Raw genomic sequence first — 24794 nt, 5'->3', positions numbered from 1 at the left:
GGCTTCTCCAACAGGGGATAAAATGTACAATATGACCAACTCAACATGGATAATTTAAAAACATGCTTTGGCAGCTGAGGCCTCACTCAAAATCAAATTTATATTTTTCCCTCCCTGCCCAGCAACACAAATACCAATTCTTTATTTTAAAAAAAAACCAAACAAAAAAAAAACATGCATTTCATTTAATTATTTATTTTTAATTTTTTTTTAACAAATTGAAACTATTTTAAAAACACTGGCAGAGACGTCAACCTGAAGTTAGCATAACATCCGGTAACAAGATCGTTCGCCGCGGAACGTTCCCCAAACGTTCCTGGGGGAACCTTCGCGGAACGTTTCCGGGGGAACGTTACCGGGTGGGAACCTTCAGAGTATCCGAACCATGGATGTATTATGATCCCAACCATGGATGTATTGTAAGACCTTATAAGGTCTTATAATACATCCATGTTTCCACCTCCCTGGCAGACATTTTGCTGTCAAATGTTACTGTATTGTACCAGGTGATGAAAAGTTGACCAAAGATGTCACACAGTATCCAGGAACCGCCTTTGTAGAGAAAACAGCTGATCCTGAATTTAAGCAAGCTCTGTTACCACCTATCAAAAACTGAATAAACTTTTAAAACTACTTTTAAAAGATGACATAAACATTTTTGATGAACAGCCTACCATGTATTTTGAGTTATTAAATAATTGTGGTCATGATAAATACGTTTGCTCACTTATGGACAAACTATTTAGACACAGTCTCTAATAGGCCTATTTCAAACATATCTTTGGTTTATTGTTCAGTTTCTGAAATTTCTAGTTACTCATTTGCTTACATGCATTGACACTTACATAGACCTTCCCGTAGTGAGCTAAAATATCAACCATGCCAATGTATCAGTCAGACTGTAGATTATATAAATTCAAATGATCTGAACTATACTGTATGTTTTGTTTAGTGTATGTTCTTCGTAGCATTGTTTTGTAATATGTATTGTGCTATGTATTCTGTTTTGTTTTTGTTGACCCAATAAATGACAGGCAAAAATGACCAAAAATGAACATACTTGTCAAATAAAGCAAATACAAAATTTATTTAGGGCAAATACTTAAATACATATTTTCATTTTCATATAGTATAATTAAAAAAAAGCTTTTCCCTGCAGTGCCTCTGCAAAAAGATATGCTATGTCTGTGGTTAACAAAATTGTAAAATTCACTGAGTAAATGGTGTTAATCACTGAACAAAAACTGTATATTGAAACCCTTGAAAGGTTTTTGGAACATTTCGGCTTATAGTAGCACGCACAATATCAGGACCCTGAAACTGAAGCAGCTAAATGGAATTCAGCTATCATTAATGTTTTTAGTTATATCTGTGCTTTTCCTAGTGTGACATGTCAAAATGTCTTCTCTGGAAATGTCTATTATGTTGAATTTTAAAGAAGTCAAAACCAGAATATGTGAACTATACAATGAGGAAACTTGTTGTTTAAGGGTGGGTTTATTGCGATTTCGTAGTAGAGCTCGGCCTCTCTTGGTGGTTCTTCAGTTTTTGAACATGTCACACAGCAGCTTTTCCATGGGCGTGCTGCCGATGGTCCTGTGAAAGAACAGCTGCTCTATTTTCTCAGAGCTCACAAAGCGGAGGGATGGCAGCAGAAGTAACAGTCTCCCAAACCTGGATGGACGAGAACAAAGTGGAGTGAATTTAATGTTTCTATGCTGCCATTTACAGTAAAAACTTCTCATGCTTCAGGTATTTATGTGTGTTGAAAATCTGTGTATCCTGTCAAAGATACAGCAGGGTCACCTGGCACTCTGGCTGGGGTATACTGAATGGATGTGCTGACCCAGCAACACCTGCGACTGGTCCTGCAGATTCTCCACCTGCTCTGGGTCTTTGAGGCTGTGTGTCTCTGCCCCAGGAAGTCAAAAAGCAGACATTAGTTAAACTGTCCATTCAAAAATGAACACCAATCGCTGGAACAATAACTCCCTACCTGGCTTGAACAGTACAATGGCCTTCAGGCAAGCAAACTCAGTAGGGTCAACACCCAGGGCCTTGAAGCGATTGAAGACCTCTTCCAGCAGGCGCAGTTCAGTTGTGGGGAGGTTGGTCTTGGTTTGCTGTGTGGGTGAAAGATCTGGCAGAGACAGAAGAGGACACCTGTCCATGGGCAGGGACCACTGGATAGCACACAGGAGGAACATCTCGCTCCAAGCTTCCTCAAGGAGAATCACCTGAGGATATCACAGAAATACAGCATGTTTTAAGTCTCACCCATGATTCATTTATGTATAAATCAATTATATACAAAAACATATGCCAGTCAAGCTCACCTGGTCTCGAAATGGCAAGTGAGCAAAAACAGGCAAATTTTTTGCCCACTTGACAGACATGAAGAGGAGTCGTGCGGATGTCTCATATACACTCTCTGAACAGCTGGAGGTGTATGGGGACATACGAAAGTCAGAGGGAGTCCGATCTCTCTCTGAATCATTTGTTGTCACATCAATATTCTCCTCCACTGCACATTAGAGAAAGAGAGTAAGTTAAATTTGTGTTTCTGGGGGTACATTATTGTTTAAAGGTATTACAATCCAGATTAGTTTTTGTGAGGCAAACCCTACCGTGCATCACCTGGGTAGGCAAAAAGAAATCCTAGGCTAAAGTGTTTGTTTTTTTTTTAATTATTTGTTCAATGTCTGACTAACATACTTGTGTATACTTGTTGTGCCCAGAACCATCAAAATGTAACCTTCCTTCATATCATCTTACCATCCTCAGGTTCCAGCTTTGCACAGGTCTCAGCAGTCAGCAGGCTGACCATAAAGCGGTGGTTGTTATTGGGATTGCTGCAGGGCTGTGTGGTGGCCGAGGTGGTCACGGATGAGGTGACCAGCGGTCTGCAGATGGCCGATGAGTAGGTGGCAGAGGAGGTGAGCTCCCGTGTGGTGGCCAGGTGCTCCTTTTTAGTGTCCACACTTATAGAATCTAGACTGATGTGCGCCGTGCTTCTGGGCTGTCGCTCATTCTGCACAGCTGCCAAGGAGACAGGCAAATATTATGTAACATGCAAAGCTATGCAGGATTTGTACAGTCCTGTGATAGAAATTACATATGTGCAGCGAGTATATTCTACAGTCAGCTTATTCAGAATCTTTTTTCACCATCTTTGTTCATGCCAGCTTGGAGACATTTCTTTAGTCGACAAGCTTGGCACTGGTTCCGATGAGCCTTGTCAACAGGGCACCTGCCAGTTCCAGCCTGACACCTGCAATTTGACAAAAAAACAAAACACTTTTCTGAATAAAAACAAGTAGAGTATTAAAATGATGCTAATTGTTAAATTAATTTTATTTTTCTGTAATTTACATCTGCCCTCCTAAGATAAATGTTTGTATATTAAGTCCAGTCTGCATCCTGCTCACCTGTAGATGAGCCTTCGTCTCACACTGCGCTTGAAGAAGCCACTGCAGCCGTTGCAGGCATAGATGCCATAGTGTTTACCACTGCTTGAATCCGAACACACCTTACAAAGCAGGCCTTGGCCAAGTGCTTTACCTGGGATTGAACTTTTTTCTATTGAGAACAGATAGAAGAAATTAATACTTTTCACACTCTTTTAAGGAAGAATGGAAAACTTAACTGCAGCTACAGATAGGTTTTTCATGAAATTATTTATTTATTTATTTTTGTCTTCATGTTCTATTTCTTTCTATTGTATACACAATACACAAAAATATTACATATATCATTATTCTGACAACATAATTTGCCGTACAGCTACTGGCATATTACAACGATTGGTGGCTCACCTGACTGAGTTCCATCTGTGCAGTCATCAGAGATGTCAGGAGAAAACATGCTCATTTTGGTCATATGGTCCTCCATTTTGAGATTTCTTCTAATGTCTGAACTTTACCTAATAGTTTGTTCAGTTAATTATAAGTTTACTCCCAGTTTAGTTGCCTGGCTGGATCATAGCATTTCATCATGTGAAGTGGTGACACATGCAATGCCCCAAAAACAAAACAGAATCTCCACTAAAGCTTTGAGTTGAGATGTGAAATTTCTTCAGAGATCATTAGAGTAACTCCAGGAAAGCTTGATTTTGTTGATCCAGTGCTGAAATCCTTTCTCTGCTGTTTCTGGGGTCAGTGGTTACTTGCTTCTTTCTCTCTGTTAGAATGAGTGCGTGAGCCTGAGTCGTCTGGGGGCTTTCTGGAGGAACACAAGTAGATTAGCAACAGGCGCTGTGTAAGCAAATGCTGATTTGTCATCCTCTTAATCTTTACTGTCTATAAGGGTGAATCAATCAGTCACACCGCCTACACACAGGACCATATTCAACAAAGGTTAACAATGGAAAAGAAAAGGAAAATAGTATCTCTTCTTTCTTCTCCCCTCCACTGTTATCAAATAACTCTTCATGAAAAAGACTGCCGTATATTAATGGCCACCAGGGTCTCCTGATCATAGTTGTAATCAACACTGTTGTTATTATTCATACTTAATCATTATTTCTATGTGTTTCATGTCGTGTGGCCTATCTTATGTTTATCAAGTTTATCATTGCATCCCATCCAAACTGCAACTTAATACCAGAAGAGTTTCTAATTATTACAAATTGGGTGTCTGTTTTACACCAACATCATTGGTGAAGATATAAACTCAAGACTGCTGTTTTTACCCGTCAAATAGTTTCCTTCTAAGTACTAGTAGTAAATCAATTATGTTACAAAGAGAGCTGCATAAAACACCACTCTTAATATGAACAAAACTGAAGGAAGACATACATATAAGCAAATAAGCTGCACCTTTTTGTAAACCTGGTGATGTTGGGAAAAACCCACAGCATCAAGTTAAGGCCCATTTATGACTAGTAATGAACAAGCAGACAACTACAACTCAATAAAATATTTCAAGAGACTGTAATACTGATTATTTGTCCTTCTCCTGGTTCACATATGACCCTCAACTTCCTGTTAACAGAGTTGCTGTTACGCTACAGTCCAGCTAAGACATTCCCTCTGTGCCATATTGGCCCTGTCAATGACACTAATGGCCTCAGGAGTAGTCCAGCCACCCCAAATCAGCAAAGTAGCTTAACCTTCCATGAAATGTGGTCTTGCTCTTGGAGGGGGGTCACGAAAGGGGGTGATGAGAAGAAAAACAATTAGTGCAGAGATTGAAAGACCAGCAAAGGGTTGACCCTTAATTCCATTCTTTGCCATATGGTGGCTACTATCTGGGGCTTCAGTCTGCCTAATTAGTGGCCCAAGTGCAATTTACTGTCAATAAGGCTCCTAGAATTACTGATTTTCTCTCTTTCCCTTACCTTAAGGTATTAAACAGCAGGCAGTCACAAAGAAAAATCTAAAACATCAACTCACATGCTTGATATTTTCTGTACCCCTCTATCAAACAACAATTTTGGCTGAAGTCATTATTTCATATAGCTAATAATATCTAGTTTAGCTCTTTAATCAGATCAACAACAAAGACACTAGAGCTAGACATACAGACTGATTTCTGCCATGTCTGTAATCTCCGTGAAGTCACTCTTGATTTTAGGAGGACAACTAAGTTTTGAAAACAGAGCTCTCTCTGTTGACCTAAACTGGTGTGTAAAAGGATTACAGACTACAGGGGTTGAGCACACAGAGCCATTTGAGCTCAGAACATGGTGTCTGAATAAGTTCTATAATCCTGGAACAGGGACACTTAGATTTGGGGTATCAAAGAGCTAAATAGTGAGATGGTGTAGGCCCATACATTGCCAGCCTTGACAGAGGTTTGTTTGCTGGCTTAAAGCCAGTTTGTTATCTAACTCATTAATACAGTACCCTATGCTATTGCCTGTAATCAGAATCAGAATCAGAATGTTTTTATTGTCATTGAACACTGTTTAACGAAATGTAATTGCAACTCCACTCAGTGGTACAAGAGGGATAAAGCACAAGATAAAAACAAATTTCAAGATAAAAAGATAAACAGTAAAACAATCAACCCAACAACTCATACATATAATAAATAAGAGGTTTTGCACAGTCAGTGTATTGCACAGATTCCAGCAGGATATCATTGCACTCAGCTATATATGATATTGCATAGCCCCATGTTCATATCACAGTTTTAGTGAGAGTTCAGTTCTTTTATGGCACATGGATGAAAACTGTCCAGGAGTCTGAAGGTCCAGGTCTTGGGCAATAGCAATAGTACAGTCAATACTGGCTGAAACTAATAGTAAGGACTGAGACATCAGACTGAACTAATAGTCAGTTAGTATTAGCTTGCATGCAAATAGAAACTAACTTCCTAATAGCCTGTTTTACATAGCCTTTGATTGATTAATTTATAACTCCACTGTACTTCTTACCTATTGTCCTGTATCTTAATTCTTGAGTTTAATGTTCTTTAATTTATTCCACAGTAATTGATGTACTTTTTACTTTTTATTCTAATCATTACATTTGTAAATTTTGTTTGAAGTTGTTTTATGTAAGGCTCTTTAAATTGCCTCTGTGTTTTAAGGTGCTATACAAACTTTAGCAAATTTAACCTACCTGAGTTCATGCATACAGTCACTGAGCACTAACTTAGGAACATCTGTACACTTGTTTATTCATGAAATTATCCAATCAGCCAATCATGTGACAGCAGTGCAATGCATGAAATAACGCAGATCAAAAACACATTCACTGAGTAGCAGCTCTCTAAATGAGAAAACTTTATTTATGAGACAGGTTCAAGATTAAGGAACTTGAATCTTGAATTATTCTTTCTCAACAAGATATTCCCATTTACAGAGCTGCCACTCAGTGGTTTTTTTTTCTCACAGAAAAAAAAAGGTCAGAGAGGAATGGTCAGGCTGGTTGAAGCTGATAGAAAACCTACGGTAACTCGGATAACCACTCTCTTTAACTGTGGTAAAAAGCATGTCTGAATGTACAACACCTTGAACCTTGAGGCAGATGGTACAGCAGAAGATCACGTCAGGTTCCACTCCTGTCAGCCAAGAACAGAAATCCGAGGCTGCAGTGGGCACAGTCTCACCAAAACTGTTGAAGACCAGAAAAACGTAGCCTGGTCTGATGAATCTGGATGTCTGTTGAGGCACACAGATGGCAGGGTCAGACTTCGGTGTCTACAGCATGAATCCATGGATCCAAACTGCCTTGTGTCAACAGTTCAGACTGGTGGTGGTGTAATGGTGTGGAGAATGTTTTCTTGGCACACTCGTCGTGTGAATGCCACAGCTTATCTGAGAAATGTTGCCGACTATCTGCATTCCTTCATGGCAACAATTTACCATCTGCTAATGGCAACTTCTACCATGATAATGCATCGTGTCACAAAACAACAAAAGTCTCCTCAAACTGGTTTCATGAGTATGATAATGAGTTCACTTAAGGCAACTCCCAAGGCACCAGATCTGAATCCAGTAGTACACATTTGGGATGTGGTAGAACAGTACCCAGTATTAGTATTGTGTTCCTAATAAAATACTTGGTGAGTGTAGATGCAAAATGTACATGACCCCTGGGCAACAGGCCTGGTATCATTACACATCCAGACTGGGTATAAAACCACTGGAAACAGTCAAACAGAGTTTTAAGAAAGTTCAAATAAAAATGTCTCAAATGCACCTTTAGCACTTTTAGTATTTGTAATCCGAGGTCGATTCTCTGAATTAGTCTGTGGGAATCTGTAAAAATCTGAAACAAAAAAATATATGTTTGCACTTAGTCACACATCTAGTGATCAGAAATGGGGCATAATAGATAGAGTTTGGAAGTTTATGCTACTACACAGATTTACTGTGGTCCACAAAAACATTTGCATTTACACCACACCTTTGGTTGCAGTATAAATTCACTCTCAAAACACCCTCTAAACCTATTCTGTGGATAAGCCTAAAATACAATTTTACACTGACCTAAGCAGTACTGAGTACAGTAATCTGGAGTCCCATATCAGATTACATAACATAGGTGTTACTCACATGTCAGGAGGAGCTGATTATCTTGTTCTTTACACAAGCAGACAGGAAATTTACATGTACAGTAAGGTGTGTTCACAGAGGTCATCTTTGAGGAAAATGATTGGTCGGATGTTTCAGATCATTTCAAATGTCATAGTTTGCCCAATTTGTTTGTGCTCACTTATAACACCTTTACAGTAATATTATGTATGGCATCTAAATAAGTGTAATTCTAAAGATTTCCATAATAGTGAAACTTGTAATAGTCCTTGCTGTCTTTTCTTGGATATGTGAGTCTCCAGTTGTCGGCACGGGTAGGATGCTGCTGCCATCAGCAAAGTGCTGCTTTGAGGTTTTGCCTGGCAGGGATAACTGTCACATTTCGTCACTCCTCAGCCCTGTGATTGTTGTACAGATGCAGCCAATCTTTAGCAGCCTGCTGCCATGAGCCGACTGGATGATTATGTATTTAATGGAAACATTTGTGATGACAGAGCCCTGCAGGTGATTGAATGCACGTCACTAGTAAAACCCCAGTTCAGTTGCTTGGCAGGTCAGACAGATCAGCTGTTCAGTTGTGTGTTGTAACCTTTCTAGTTATTACACCTATAAAATATCTTTCACTGTAATCTTTTGCAGTTCATAAAATATTAGAGGCACATGCACTGGAGCAGGTACACATTTGAAAGACAGTTTTATTGTCCTTCAGATGATGCCCTTGAATGCTAGTTCACAAATCTTTGCATCAGTCTAAGCAGCTTTTGATATAATCTCTTTGAATGTCAGCTATTGTCAAAGAGTGAGATTAACTTTTAAAGTTGTTGCCGTTCACTTTACACACAGGGAGCAGATGCCTCAAGTTGCTGAGGCATAAAATATGTCATAGCTGATAAAAGTTAAACAAATTTTGGCATTACAAAAAGGACAAAATGATTTGATTAAATGAAATTCTCATCCGAATAAACTTTTTCGAACTGTTTTTGCACAGACTTAAAATGTAAAGTTAACAATTTAAAATGAATAAAGGCCGTAAAATGTTCCAGCAGGATAATCTTATTCCTGCCCTGTTATCATGGCATAAGCCTCTATTGCACTGCACTCAGCATGTCTATCTGATTCCACGTAGCTGCAGAGAGTGGTTAACCAAGCTTGCTTGGTTAAGCTTTGTTAGGTTCACTTCAGCGTTTCCTCTGCACCCCCCAAGTCTGATGAAGTAGAAGGATTGAGGTGTCAGCACTATGGCTACCAGGAGGGATTGCCCCGCCTTGCCATCTGCTGCCACTACTGTAATCTACGCATTGAGAAAATCAGTTGTCTCAGTCCATATCAAAGTCATGCCAGCTTGATTCAACAGGTAAATTAACATCAGCAAGACTTGCTGTAAAATCCATGTTACTGCTGACAAAGGAATCGTGAAGCTTACTCTGTTGCATCCTCTGAATAAAAGCTCATACTCTTTGGCATAGATGAAACAGAACATTTTAAATAAATTACCTGAAATTTAAATGTAAATTAATTCTCACATTGTTCGAGAGATTGTTTCAAGCATGAAATGACCTATTTTTCTTACAGTTGAATCGATGATGTGTGTCACCATAATCCATTCACCTTGTTATTTGTGTTTGGATTTAATGTTCTGCTAAATACTGAAAACAATGCCAAACATGCTCTAAAACTTTACAACAACAAAATTATTAAGTAATGTACTTTGTCATATTTAGAAGTCTACTCTCAGGCATAGCAAAATAATGATGTTAACATAACTCAGGAATATAAAAGTACTGCTAACATTCCCTTGAGCTCATGAATCAAACCAAAACAGCCATAAAATATTTTCAGTCTAGATGCATTTTTCTAATTTAAAGAGGTGACAGGAGGACAGAAACAAATTCCTCCCAGTTTGCTGTGGTCTACAGGAAGACTCATGTAGCCAGTCACAAATTAAAATAAAGTAAAACATTAAATTTCTAGCCTTTAGTGGTCACAGCATTCTTGTTTTACAGCCTTCTTGTTGCAGTCTTCAGTAACGTTGTTGATCCTAGCTTGGTCTCTAGAGGGAGACAGACGCTCTCTGACTGTATCACAAAAGCGAGGTCACAGGCAATGATTGGAGACAAGTAAAGCCACAGCTGATGAGTCAGGGATGCTGTTTCAGACTGGAACATTTAGAGGCTTACATAGTTCAGTACAGTTATAAGATCTTCTGGGTCACATCCATGTTAATTTAAACTCAGTTTGGTTTACTTTACGTTTGCTGAAAGCAGTGTCAAGTGAAAAACAGATCAATATTTCTCCTTATGTATCAAACATTAAAGCTTAGGTTAGGCATGTAGTTGTGATGGTTTAGGGGCTAGGGAATGTATTATCTCTGTAGTGGGTCTCCACAAATATAGTAAGACAAAGATGTGTGTGTGTGTGTGTGTGTGTGTGTGTGTGTGTGTGTGTGTGTGTGTACTTGTACTTGCTACATAGTAAGGACCAAAAAAAGTATTTTACTAACAGAGTGAGGACATTTTGGGAAAGTGAGGACATTTTGGCCGGTCCTCACTTTTTGAGACACCTTTAAATCACATTTTGAGGGTTAAGACTTGGTTTTAGAGTTATGGTTAGAATAAGGTTTAGGTTAAGGTTAGGGTTAAGGTTAGGGTTAGGCACTCAGTTGTGATGGTTAAGGTTAGGATAAGGGGCTAGGGAATGCATTATGTCAATGAGTGTCCTCACAAAGATAGAAGTACAAGTATGTGTGTGTGTGTGTGTGTGTGTGTGTGTGTGCGTGTGTGTGTGTGTGTGTGTGTGTGTGTGTGTGTGTGTGTGTGTGTGTGTGTGTGTGTGTGTGTGTCAGAAGTCTGTCATCTTTCTTTATGACCATCAAAGCCACGTTAGAACTTTAGAACATATCCCCAACAAACCACCTTGCAGACACACAGTGTCTTTCCTCACTGTTGAAGTTTTTTCTTAACTTTCTGATACCTGTGGCCTCTGAAGACACTAGAAAAAAATTCCATTGTTTGTGGAAAAGGGTGAATGGCCTACATGTTATTTTTGCATTATGGCTGTCATTTGATGACTGTCATGACATAGCTTTTGTTGATTGGTTTAAGCTCTGCAAATCAGGTTGATAAGGTCCTGCAGAGGGTAGACAAGGTGTTTGACATAGTGAACTGTCATTGTCAGATCATACAAAATGTTTATGCCAAGGGGAAAGAACAAACACACAAATACAGGACGGACAGGAGGAACACGAAAAGGAGGCACAGAGAAACAGATTGGGATGTCACTTGACTTTGATCTGCTAGAAGGAGGATTCAGAAAACTTTGCTGCAAAATCCTGGATATAACTTCTAAAAGGTAAGGATCGACGTGCTGAATAAGATATTTTATTTTGGAAAATTACTGTATTACGGGGCTGATGACTAATGTTAAGTGATGGTGTGTGGCCTAAGGGCATTGGTGTGGGTTTTGTGTTGCTGCTGTGGTTTTTGTTTTTCTTATCTACCACCTTTTTTGTGTCTCACATAACAAACACATACACACAGAGTATCTTATGATATCACTTTCTGTTTCTTACCACAACTGTAATAAAACCTTCAAGCTTTGGAAGAGGGCCCCTTTGTGAGGGATAATGTAAATTATACTGGACCCAAATGCAGAAAATAGACAAAGGCAAGCAGGATAAAGTTAACAGAGGTTATGTGAACAGTCAAAAGAGTGCAGGGGAAAATTCTGAGGAGAGTCCAAATCCAAACTGATCCAATTGAGACGAGGGGCAGGTGAGTTTCTGAGTCCAGCTATGAATCTAAGTGGTGTCCAAGGCGGGCGAGACAGGAGTGAAAGTCTTCAGGTGAGTGCGAGCAGGAGACTGGAGGATGGTGTATCAGAGGAAGAGCATGCAGGCAGACCAGGAAAGTGATTGAGTGCAGACCTGAGGCAGATGTAGAGTAGAATTACCACTAAGAAAATCACAGGCAGGAAAACAAAACTCAAGTACTCTTCAGAGGCCGAGATTAGTACCACCAATGTAACTGAGACAATAATGTGGTGAGGAATGGTGAGCAGATCTGTATACAGGATGGCTTGATTGGAGTTGGCCGGCAGGTGATTAGGATTGGCAGGTGTCTGACCTGGTTTGTATTTGTGAGCGGGGGTTCAATGGTGGTCAGCGAATTGTCGGTTCCAGGCTGCGGTCCGTTAGAGCGACCACTGGGCCTCCTTCCAGATTTTGCAACCGTGATCAAAATGGGCCTGGACTGAGGGGACTGTCAAATCCCCCTCCTCCTCAGTAAACAAGGAAGATAACTGAGAGAGCATCCAAAAGGAGACATACCAAGTGCCGTCCGTGGTAGTGAGTTTTGGGTGTACTCAATCCATGGGAGGTGATTGGCCACACACGGGAGAGCTGCTCCCAAGTCCTGGTGTGCCCACCCCGTCTGGCCATTGGTATCTGAGTGGTAGCCCGAGGACAGGCTGGTGGTTGTCTCCAGAGACTGGCCTTCCACACCTGGGAGCTTAACTGAGGACCTCTGTCCGAGACTATGACTAGAGGGAATGCCATGGCGCTTGAACACATGTTGTTTAAAGAGGTTTACAGTCTGTGTGGTTGTGGGGAGTTTAGATGAGAATGACTGTATTACCTTGTTAGGGAGGCAGTCCAGTAACAAAATTTACACCAATGTGACTCCATGGCCTCTTGGGAATGAATAGCAGTCGGAGGAGCCCAGCAGGTAATTTGTGGGAGGCTTTACTGTTGGTGTAGACAGGGCAGAGCTTGGCCACCAGATACACCAGCGGACAATGGTTAGTGTCCGAGAGGCTCCAGGCTGACTGGCAAAGGGGGACGTGTAAGCCTAATGAAGGACAGGAGAGCGAAGATGTGGGGTGACAAACAGACAGTTAGGTGGACCCTCTTCCAGGCCGGGGTCAGTCTGCAATGCCTTCCTGGCTTGGGACTCAACCTCCGCCACCAACCTGACCTAAAAGGTGTCTTTCTTCCTCACTTGAGGAAGAGCAAGGAAGGGTGTTGGTGCTTAAATATATTATGTGCGTCCTTGTACCATTTCATTCTGCCAGAAAAGCCCCATCAGGATGTTGAGGAGTACCTCATCTTCAGTATTTTGTCAAACAAAGTGTTATGTGCGAGGTCAATGCAGAAGTGCTTTAAACCTGCATCCTATCTAATGACAATCACAGGACGACTCCAATTGTATTGAAGTCTAAGGAAAAATGGCTCTACTTTTCACTTGATCTATTACCTCAGTAAATGTTTTTCTAATGAGTTTATTGTCTCAGTCAGTTGTTTCAAGTCTTCTTCAATTTGACATGATGTTCATTTTTTAAAATTATGTTCCCATTTAGGGGAAAATAGGCAATAAAGCAGGTTATACATTAGGGTGTGGCTACCCTGTGATTGACAGACTGTACCACACAGGGTGACCTGCCTGACAATTGGGATAGAGTACAGAGCACCACCAGATCCACCCCTCACTCCTCCTCACCTCCACCTTCTTGTCCAAATATGGTTTCTTTTGGTTTTGACAAACTAAGATGGCGATGGCCAAATTGCAGACTCAAGGCTTCAAAACAGCAGTTCACAAACCAATGGGTGACATCACGGTGGGTTTCCACTTGGCGTGGGCTTTTTGTCTATGGCAACTATATCTTGGCAACACCATTCAATGTCTGGCTGATCTGCACCCACAACTGGGCTTCTCTGTCTGTGTTGTGGTACATTCTATCTGACGTATCTTAAAGCTCAGCATAGAAAGAACATACGGCCCAAATAAGCCTGGCTTCTATTCTCTTGGTTATCAGGATGACAAGACCTGGCCAATCTGATTGGTTGTCTGAAAGGGAGCTGCAGTGATGACACCAATGGTTTTCTAAAAAGTTTAGAGGATTTCAACTAGAAGCACTCAGTGGCCGCATAAAAATTGGTAATGCTCTGAAAAAGACGCTGGGTGCAGTGTCTTCTCTCCAGGTGGCCACATGCACTCTCTCCCCACTGGGAACAATTGAAAAAAGACCCTAGTGCTTAAAAACAACTTTGGACATTTGCCCTTAGTTATGGAGTAATGAGTCCTATGCCTTGGAAGAGGGCCCCTCTTGTGCATATCTTCCCAAGAATGTCTTCAATCTAACCTACAAGTTTTTCTTGCTCACTTGAGGGTGGTGTATAGTTTCTCATAACTGCAGTAGATGGTAGTGAGGAAGAAGTTTCCCAATTTTCCTAACTAGTGCAGTACCAGCTCAAAATGCACCTGTCCATATTTTTGTTAGAGAGTGATGCATCATACACCTTCAAAGAGGGTATGTATTTCTTTGCAAGGTTTTCTCTAATCTGGCCCAAAAGGTTTTGTGGATGTTTTTTTTTCCTCACTTGAGGGTCGTGTGGAAACAATTCCTTTCTACATTAGTGCAGTACCTGTTCAAAATGTGCCTGTAGATACTTTAGTTATGGAGTAATGCGTCCTCTTTCCAAGAATTTCTCCAACCTGACTTAAAAGGTCTTCTGTAGTTTCTTTCTCTTTCACTTGAGAGTGGCATACAAACAGTTTCTCATTTGTCCTCAGTACCTGTTCAAAATGAAAGAGGGTCTCTCTTGTATATTTGTTCCCAAGAATTTTTCCAACCTGACTTAAAAGGTTTTTTCTTGCTCACTTGAGGGAGGGCAAGAAAGGGTAGTGATAAAACAGTTTCTTGTTGTTTCTCACGTGTGCAATACTTGTTCAAAATGTGCATGTTGGTGCTTTAGTACAGTATGTGTGTCCAGAAAAGCCCTGGCAGGATGCTGAGGATTGCCTCGTCACAGTGCATTGTCAAATAAGACTAAGTCAAAACCTAGTATGTGGCTGGACCGCCTATGGTCAAATCCTGATTTTATAACTGTGAGTAACTGTATTACTTACTGTGGTCTTCCAGTTAGGTAGTCGGTCATCCATATCACCAGTGACTCACCTCTGGTCTTGCAAGGTGGACAATCAGCTACGTCAGGGTCTTCATCACGTGATGTTATGGCCACATGTTTTCTGAACTCATCCAGAAAACTAGGGTACCCCTTCTTGGGCACTGGGACAAGACATAATGTCTTCCACACATCAGAAATCCAACCCAGTCTCAGGTTCAGAAGATGTGTTAGAAGATGTTCTAGCAGTTTGGTGGCAAAGGCTTTGAGCTGTCTTGGACACGCCTTGTCTGGGCCAGATGCTTTAGAGGAGGAGAGCTTTCAAAGTTCCCTCCTGACCTGGTCTGTAGTGATGATGGGGGGAGAGGAGTGGGATGGGGAGAACCACTGCTGTGAAGCGCACTGCACAGATAGTCGAAACACATTTCTGCTTCATTTTCTTGAATAGATGTTATCATTTCTGTTGTTATTACTGCTGTTACCCTTTTTTCTCTCTTCTGCTCTTGTGTGAATGGTTTCTTTGAGTTTTGAATTGTGTGCAAATGTGCAGTCTGGTTTTTTTTAAGGTCTCCGCAGTAAAAAATTAAGTTTTGTGTACAAGGTCCTATTAGTTATTCTTGCATCTGGAAATTACGCTGCATCTTCTTACTGACCTTTTTTTCCCAAAATGATTTGCTATAATCCTGACACTTAATATTTTAAAACCTATTCTTCTTCTTATTATTATTATTGTTATTATTATTTCCTATTATGTATGGTGACTTGGTGGGTCAAAACACTGCATTTCAGAAATATCTTAACTTTAAATTGACTTGGGTTATTTCCAATGACAAACATGAAGTCTCCCACCCTTTCTGTAATCTGAAATGTCATTGTGGGGATGGCTTATGAGAGCAGTGTCAGGTGAGTTGATTGATCAGAAGTGTCTGGGCTGCCCACACCTCCAAAACTCCTGCCCCCAACCCTGAGGACACATATCCCCACCACCTGACTTAAGCCAGGGAGCCATCCAACCTGTGGATGATAATGTCATCCAAGAAGGTCACAGCATATGCAGCATGTGGATGCAACACATGGTCCATGAGGCGTTGGAAGGTGGCTGGGGCACCAAACAACCTGAACGTAACAAATTGGTGCAACCCATATAGAGTGTTTTGTCCCTGGACTCTGGAGACAAGGGGATCTGCCAGTAGCCCTTGGTCAGATCCAGTGTTGTAAAAAAAAAAACAAGTAGTGCCCAACCGATCCAGGAGCTTGTCGACCAGGGGCATCGGGTAGTCATCAAACTGTGACACGTCATTCACCTTGCGATAGTCCTCACAGAAGTGAATAGACTCATCCTTCTTGACCACCAAAACAATGGTGCTACCACAAAGGGTCCTTGCCATTTAGTGAGCTGTTTGGAGCTGTAAGAAGAGAAGAATACAGCACTTTATCTCCCAGTGCAAATAGTTTCAATCTAGTTCCTCCGTTGTGGAGCTTTTGAGGCTTCTGGGCCCTGAGCAAATTCTCGCACAATAACCACCCCAGTGTGTGGAGTTCTGCTCTAAGGTCCAAGGAGTACTGAACTTAATTTTTATAAGGTCCAGGGCGCACTGAACTTAATTTTTACTTCCTCCAAGCTTTCTTTAACGAGGTCCAGGACCCCTTGTAATTTCCTGCCAAACAGCAGTTCAAAGGGAGAAAGTCCTATGGAGGCCTGGGGTATGTCCCCCGCTGCGAACAACAGAGGATCTAGTCACATATCCCAATTGTGATCATCTTTCTGCACAAACTTATAAATCATGGAGGTAAATCATGGTCTTTAAGGTTTTGTTCAGATGTTCGATGAGGCTGTCAGTCTGAGGGTGGTATACACTGGTTCAAATTGACTTAATGATAATCTGTACAGTTCCCTTAGTCTGACATAAACAAGGTGCCCTGGTCCCTTAGATGGAGATGACCTGAGACAGAGCCTACACATCACTCATTGCAGAGATTGCACAGGGGCACTGCTTCAGGATATTGTGGTGCATAGTCCACTAGAACTAACACAAAGTGATATCCATGTGCGCTCCAGTAAATTTGCATGATGAGGTCCACACCAATATGTTCAAATGAAACCTCAATGAGTGGCAGTGGGCATAAGGGAGCCCTTGGGATGGCTGGCTGGTTCATCAACTGGCATTCTGGACAAAATGCACACCAGCAGTGCACATCTCCCCCAATGCCAGGCCAATAGATTCAGACAGTTATCTGGTCTAGTGTCTGTGTCCAACCATTAGGTTATAATGAGCATCTTGAAAAATGGTTTGCCAAAGCTTTTTGGTACACAACAAATGGGTAATTTCTTGAGATTTCTTGTGAGTGTCAGAACTCACTCTGTACAACCTGTCCCTAACCAATGAGAAGTGCAGATATGTCTGTGCTGAATCAGTGCACACCAAATGACCAATTTTCGTCACTTGGTCAAAGGCAAAGCATAGAGTATTGTCACGAGACTGCTCAAGTGGAAAATCTTCCACGCAATGTATCACTGGAACCTTTATTTCTTATTGCCACTGTACCACAAAATATCTGTGAACATCCCCATGCACACACCTAATATCCACCCATGATGCCTCTGCTTAAACCCCGTACCCACTCTGAGGGCCACCCAGGAGCCCCTCCAGAAACTGCTCCAGAACAACCTGTTCCAGTATTTGCCCCATGCCTGCGGACTCCCCCAGCTGCAGCCACCTGGTTGCCCCATCCAATTGATGACACATACATAGGGTATAATTATTGAGTTATCTGAGACAATGAGACAATATTTGTGCGTTAAATGAATTAAATTAATTGGATGTGCATTTCTAAATGAAGTCTAGCTATTTCTCGACATGCCTGTTTTTGCTTTTTGGGTGGTAATTTCTTCCCTAAGGATATGCAGTCTGGACAACCTGGAAAATCTAAACTGCTAATATATGCAAGAACAGCTGTCAATGTGTTTTCCTGTTTTTGACCACTTTTGGATGGTAAACTAATTTTCCTCAGTTCAGTGAAGAAAAAATCAGGGTGACAATGTTGCCAGACCAACATCATTTTATTACATTTCAGTGCAACACCACAAGCTACAGCATACTGGCAATGTTAGTATTTAAAGTAAACCATACATTGTATATTTTGCTCTCATCTTGCCATCTTCAAGTGCAAATGAATATGGCATTACAGTGCAGCACTTTGGTTTCCTACAAGGAAGGTTTATGTTAACATTTCTAGTTCTGACTCCTAAATATTCAAAATGTAAACTAAAAAGACAATTGCTGAAATGAGTGTTACAAAAATTAAAAAGAAGAAAATGGAGATGTGAGATAAGTCCCTGAGTCCTTGAGTGTGTACGTACTGAAGACTGGAGAAACAAAATATTTCTTTTTCTTATTTTACACCATTTTAAATGCCCCAAAATATTTTTTTCAGAATCAGCTAAGAAGGCAACCATGAACTTTAAAAGCTCAAATACTAAGAAAAATGTTCTAATATTAGTCCATCCAGCATCCTTCAAACACCTTGGTACTCATGTTTACAGTGTCCAACGTAGAGAGGCTCTGCCTGGATGCCACGCCTTGAGGAGAAAAGGAAGCAGACACATCAGTGCTTTATAAAGTAGATATCATGAGAAAGAGCTCAATCTTGTTTAAGTATGCCAGCACTATGCTCTTAAGAGATCTTTGATAGTGAAAGTACCTCACAAGCTTGCAGCGAAAGTCCTGCAAACGAGGAGATGCCTTGTCCACACTGGAGGTCTGCTTCTCATCACTCCACAGTCTCTCTGCTGCAGCACTTGCCCTTGGCCTGTGATTTTGGGTGCAATTAGTGACTACTTTGAATCATTTCATGGGACTGTTGCAAAACTTACTGTAATAATTTGACTAGGATGGTGATTTCAGGGGTCTTTTTAATGTCGTACCACAGACGTGGAGAGAGATTGGTGGCATCAACATATTCTCCCCACATGCAGACCTCACCCCCTATCACCAGCTTCTTCTGTTCTTCGGTACCTGTTAGGGGATGCACAATGGTTTTTTATTAATGATAATCAGATAATGACCTTACTGTCAATCTGAATTTTCACTTCAAAATTGTCACAGCACTTCAAGTCAAACTCTGTGAGTCAATGTTTAAGTGGGCCTCTAAAATTTACAGTCCCCATTTGCAGCTCCCATAACCATATGACTACCTTGCAGGCACACGGCTGGCAACCAATAGTGATACATGCTGATGTTTGGTTGAATGTAGGTAGTGACATCAGGTGACCAAAATTCAATGTCAGGATAATGTCCAATGCCAACTGATGAAAGTTAGTGTTGATATTTTGTTGGTTGTAAGTTTTGTTGTAAGTAACAAAAATCGAACCTCTTCCAAATGTCAAATGCTATCTTGACGTAAAATACCAAAATTCTAGCCATGAGCAAAACCCAACGTCTTGTAAACAACTCCTTAATGTCTTCTAAATCTCATGTCAGTGAGCCAAAGTTAGCTTTTGACATCAACCCAATTTTCATTTCCAACCAAAGTTTAACATGTGTTAGAGACCAACATCTTTCTGACATTACATCGACACCTGGCACCTGCTGAGTACTATCACCGGTATATAATAGAGCCAATTTATAATAGTGTGATATTATTATAGTATGATACTAGTAATAGTGATATTACTTAGGCAGATGCACACCAGAAAAGTTATGTGGCTGCACAGTGTAGTACTTGCGCCAGTGCTGGACATAGGAAATGTTAAAGTGCCACAGAGGAGCCAGCTGGACCCTCCTGCCAGCTTTGGTGATCCTGCACTGCTCTGCCCTATAGCTGGGAGGCCTTTTCTGATGTGCGGCTCTGTCATTAGGAATCCGCGGAGGGTGACAAACAACATGCTGTCATATCAAAATCACAGTCATACCAAAATCCATAATAAGCTCTTACCAACAAGGGCAAGCTTTTACCCAGACATGGTTCACAGAATTTGCGCTCCTCCTTTGAAGCAAAGCATCTGAACTCCAGAGGGATTCCTGAAAGTCATTCTTATGCCGCAAAAGCATTGTCTTCCCCAAAACTAGGCTGTTAATAAACATTTATCCAAAATATCGCCACCTTGAAACATGCTGTGCACAGTATATCATGGTACTCCAGCCAAGAAGAGCAGCCTGCTAGAGGAACTGAATCACATAATTCTATACTTGCAAAGTTATCTCCCATGACATACTCTAAAAATGTTCTTTCTTTGGAAGTAAATTCTTTTACAGACTTTTAATTTCCATAATGCAAACAGTGTATTCATGTAAATTTTCTCACTGAGATCGCCAACAGTTGTCATGCAGTGAAACATTAGTAACTTATCATGACAACACGTGGTTTATTAGTTGTTCCTGGTTCTGAGAGATGTCTAACTCTCTTTTTCTTGGTCTTCACTTTTATAATCTGTTACAAGAAGCTTTGTAAAATAGCTGCCTATAGCAATATTTTTATTCTTTTGTGTTTAAGGGGAAAAGTATGCATGTAAGCCACAGGGTTATACAGTACATCAAGCATTGAGAGCATGTACCACAGCAATCATAACCTCTCTGTCGCTGTGTCCCAATTCCATACTACATACTAATTCTATGATGAGTATTGTTTGTAATGTATTAACACTATAGAAATCCTGATCTGAGGAAATTAAGTAGCAAAATTGGAAATTACACTGATTTTTATATTTAGTACATTCTGCATACAATTAGTATACCATATGGATTTGGGAAAGAGAATATGTCTGTAACATTAATGCATAAACAATAGTCTTCATTGCCACCTAGTGGTATGGCTAAAAATTTAAGATTCTGTCTTGCATGAAAAGCCAAAAGGTTTTGTCATGTATAACCTATATTTTACAGGGAACCAAGTTTTACCTGTGAATTATTATTAGAGACATAAACCACAGCAGTCAATACTCATTAAACAAGCCACAGCATGCAGGTTCTTATCTGACCCTGGAAGGCAAGGGGCCACACGGTGTAGTAGCGGGCCCAGTTGTGTGTGGGTCCTGGCTGGTCCAGATACCACGGAGAGGCCAGAATCACCCTGATTCCTGCTTTAGCCACCCTGCGTACCTCACACAGGTAACAGCCCCCTCTCCATACCTCCACCACTGACAGAGAGCTGCGCTGCAACACAGTGCTACAGACTATCAAACTTACATAAACTGGTTGTGTAATGTATTAGCTTGGTGTTATCTGACAATGTACTGTTCCAAATTGTTTTAGGCATGATTGGCTATTTCTGTTGAAATGTGAAAATTAGTTGCCTAGACAAAAAGAAGAGCATAGTTCCCACTTTAAATTTTACTGGTGTAGACTAAACACATGATGTGAAAAATGCCAAAATTTAAAATACTGTGTAAATTGCAACTTATGGATTGCGGAATAAATATTTTGTAATCATTTTTAAACAATTTCTAAAATGTCTGTGAGCTTACATGAATGCTGCTGATAGAAATATGTAGTTTTGTTTCATATCATAGAAGTGTTATTTGTTGGGGTGTACTTACTCTTTCATGGTAGTCAAAAACATCCTGCCACACAATAGATGTCTTGTTGAGAGCTGAAGTGATATTCACAATCCTGGAAACACAGACATGAATGACATTTGTAACATTAACATGTTGGTTGGTGTATTTCCCTGAGCCGTCTACAATGTATATTCCCCTTTACAACCTACTTCTCTATGTAGAATGCTTGCAGTTTGGTGAAGTCTACACCAAACCCCATCTTATGCATGAATCTGCGGATGTCAGGGTTGGATTTCCTATGGAGACAATTTCACTACACATAAATTACAGTACGCTGTGTGTTTAAGTACATTTTGCAAAGGCTTAAAGTTATCTCAACTAAATTAAATTTTTATTGTTTTTATCATTATTATATTCTAAAGACATACAGTCAACCACCTGAGACAAAACAAAACTATTTCTTCTTGTTTTTATATACCTTTTTTCTATGTTTGAACAAACAAACACTGCACGCAAAAGAAAGGGGACATTCCTCCTGTTGACATTCTCTGCATGCTTTTACTGCAAATTGAGCAATGTAAACAAGCCAGAGTGATCGGGAAATCCTGGATAAAATCAAGAAGAGTCAGGAGGTATTTAAATGATCTGTTACATTTTAGCCTACCAGCATGAAAAGTCAACCTCATCCCCTCCTAAGTGGATATAGGAATCAGGAAACACTGATGACACTTCTTTAAATAGTCTCGCCATGAACTGGTAGGTGGAGGGTAACGCTGGGTTAACAGGACCAAAAGTACCTGAAGGGGTTCCCCCTCTGTAGCAGGGAGTCAACAGGTCAGACTGCCCTAGGGAATAAATGGCAATCTATCAGATTTAGACATTTGATGTCGATGTTGTAGCCATAAGAGTCCCCCAAATAAGATATGAGTCAAGATGAAAATTCAGTATGTCTTGTTGCCACTAATACTTTTTAAAAAGTGAGTACATGTGGCTCATTTTGTCTTTGAATTATACCTTTTCCCCAAGAATTTGTGTGGCCGGGTGAATCAAACTCAGGAAGGACTCTTATTCCCAGCAGCCTGGCATATGAGATCACCCTTCTCACATCTGATTGTGTGTAGATGTGAGTCATCGGATGGAAAGCCCCCTGAAACAGAGCCAGAGGCCTTTGTTCAGGGTGGATGCAACTTTTCACCATTTTCCTGCCTCATGAATCCACATGCTGGTTAAAAATCTAGGAAATATATGCCATAGAATAACAGTTTCATCTCATAAAATGTGGATTAAAATATTTGGAAAGCAAATTATGAAGAATGTGCAGATGATGTTGCTTATTCGTCCTTACTACTTAATAGCTTTCTTCATCCACATGACATACCTTACTGGAGAGGCTTGGAAAGCTGCGGCTCTGGTAAGGGAATGAGGGGTCATCAACAATGTGCCAATGAAACACGTTGAATTTACTGTAGGCCATTGCATCCTAACAACAAAACATATGTTAACACCAATGATGACAAGTGTGATCAGGCGAACAGAAACCTTAAATTCACCATTATGTAATTTGATTATTACCAGAGTTTTTAAAATGGTCTGCACAGGTAAATAGTGACGTGAGGTGTCCAACAAAATCCCCCTGAACTGAAACCGAGGGAAGTCCTCAATCTCAGTCTTGTTCACAAAATACTAAAAAAAAAAGCAATCACCAGAAAAAAATATTTCATTTAAATGATCCATCCCAAACATAAATAAAGCTTTTCAACAGGATGAGATTTTGTATTCAAGAAATAACTACTTCAGAGGCTTCATGAGTTTGGGCATTTAGAAAATTCCAACTTACTGATCCAAAATCATCTTGATACACCAGCTGACTGAAGGTTTCCAGACCTGTGTTTCATCAGATGATAAATAATATGAAATCAGAAATCATTTGAATCTGCATAAATAACATTGGAATAAGTTATTAAATGCTTGGTAGCATGAGAAATTCAGTACAACTTGCTAAACCAACTTTGACGGAGCCAATGATGCAAGCCTGACCTGTGCTAAATGTAGCTGATCGTGTCTGTTTCATTTTTGTACTTCTGTTTATGCATGCTCCTCATTTTTTATACACGTTCTTCAACAATGTCATGGCTATAATCACCTCTTACAGCACCCCACACAGTTTCTGCATTCAGAATTGCTTTCCTTTCAGAGACACTCAGATTGTCTGGAACACAAATAGGAGCAAGTTAGATAAAGCACTGGACAATGCCTGTTGGGATGTTGTAGTTGCTGGAACTGTGACCCTTACCTGTGGTGCTCTGTCTCAGATAAATGTGAGATACTTACATTTCTCGGAAGAGTCCTCCTTTGGGTAACTCTCACAGTCATCATGGTCAACACTGATTTCCACAATAAATGGTTTATCCTTACTGAATTGCAGGACACCATTTGCTGTTGGTCATGAAAGTGAAATTATGGTTCCAGTATGATTAAAGTTTTGTAGAGGTGCATCCATAACCTGTGCACTGTCATTTTGACAATGCTACAGTCACAGTGCCATCATTTTACAAACTGATTTTGAAAACACAAAAACACAAACATGGGGCTTGGTTGCTCTGGCCCTTTGTCATTGTGGGTTTTAGACCAGGTAGGCCTACACTGGCTAACTGATGAACTGCTGCCTCTACAAAGCCCATTGATCTACTTTAAAGGCCAACATGACAAACAGATCATTCAAAACAAAACCACAATGGGCACTTTTTGCTCTACCTTCATAAAGGAGCTGTCAACGTATATATCACCAGATCATCTACTCTTAATGCCCACAACAGAATTTAGAAAGCCAAAGTTTACATAAATGTTATATCACAAGTAACACACTTGAAATATTTTTGTTGATATTTTTGTTAGTGCGACTGCATTTTTTTTTAGTTTTAATGCCATCTCACTTTATCACCTACCAGATGTATAGTCTGGAAAAATAAGAGAAAAATATCTCTTGAACGCAGCATCCAGAACAGAACAGCCCTGCTGTGCGACTGACTGTTCTCCGTAACCAAAGTGGAAGGCCCGTGGGTTCAGTGGATATCGTTCCGTAGATGAAGTGAAATCCTGTGGTAACGGCCATACTCCCTCCACTGTGTTAAGGCCAAGTTGGACAATAATTAATAATGGCAAAATAAATTCAGGACGATTGTAGCGTCCAGAACTAACCGCATACATGACCTTCATATCAGTCTATTGACAGGTGTCGTGCCAAAAAGTGATTGTCTGCCAAAAGGTGATTGCTGTCCGCGGGAGCGCGCACAGCTTCTTAAAGCTGTATCGCCCGGTTCACATAGGTCTGCAGGCGCTTTTACCTCAGTTATTAGGTCTAAGTAGCCTACACATGACCCTATGTCTGTGGTGATAGCAGGGTATGTCTTTGTGAA

The 24794-nt window shown here is 40.5% G+C and overlaps 2 protein-coding genes across 4 annotated transcripts; both read right to left on the bottom strand.

Moving 5' to 3' along the window:
* Window positions 1-1068: 1068 nt before the first annotated feature.
* Window positions 1069-7466, bottom strand: nr2e3 (nuclear receptor subfamily 2, group E, member 3). 3 transcript variants are annotated; one of them, XM_071498283.1, is made up of 9 exons: window positions 6958-7466; window positions 3816-4221; window positions 3429-3579; window positions 3168-3271; window positions 2776-3039; window positions 2337-2524; window positions 1997-2237; window positions 1807-1912; window positions 1069-1674 (listed from the first exon to the last, which is right to left on the bottom strand). In XM_071498283.1, exons 2-9 carry the CDS (start codon window positions 3889-3891, stop codon window positions 1542-1544), a joined length of 1263 nt encoding a protein of 420 aa, XP_071354384.1. In that variant the 5' UTR covers window positions 3892-4221; window positions 6958-7466; the 3' UTR covers window positions 1069-1541. The 3 variants fall into 3 exon arrangements, with proteins under 3 accessions (XP_071354384.1, XP_071354391.1, XP_071354399.1); XM_071498290.1 differs by having other exon boundaries at window positions 3816-4217; XM_071498298.1 differs by having other exon boundaries at window positions 7057-7466.
* A 10458-nt stretch (window positions 7467-17924) lies between these two features.
* Window positions 17925-24784, bottom strand: hexa (hexosaminidase A (alpha polypeptide)). Its single transcript, XM_071498212.1, has 14 exons — window positions 24324-24784; window positions 23710-23814; window positions 23522-23587; window positions 23216-23262; window positions 22951-23061; window positions 22757-22858; window positions 22393-22525; window positions 22043-22223; window positions 21588-21674; window positions 21418-21490; window positions 20860-21034; window positions 18808-18898; window positions 18585-18692; window positions 17925-18462 (listed from the first exon to the last, which is right to left on the bottom strand). The coding sequence occupies exons 1-14, from the start codon at window positions 24592-24594 to the stop codon at window positions 18399-18401; spliced, it is 1614 nt and encodes a 537-aa protein (XP_071354313.1). The 5' UTR covers window positions 24595-24784; the 3' UTR covers window positions 17925-18398.
* Window positions 24785-24794: the final 10 nt, after the last annotated feature.

The sequence above is a fragment of the Trachinotus anak genome, unplaced genomic scaffold, assembly GCF_046630095.1.
Source record: "Trachinotus anak isolate AG129_WGS33_773 ecotype Australia unplaced genomic scaffold, CSIRO_AGI_Tana_v1 ptg000002l, whole genome shotgun sequence".
Lineage (NCBI taxonomy): Eukaryota > Metazoa > Chordata > Actinopteri > Carangiformes > Carangidae > Trachinotus > Trachinotus anak.
The sequence above is the reverse complement of the archived record's forward strand: the minus strand, read 5'-3'. Positions and strand labels throughout refer to the sequence as shown.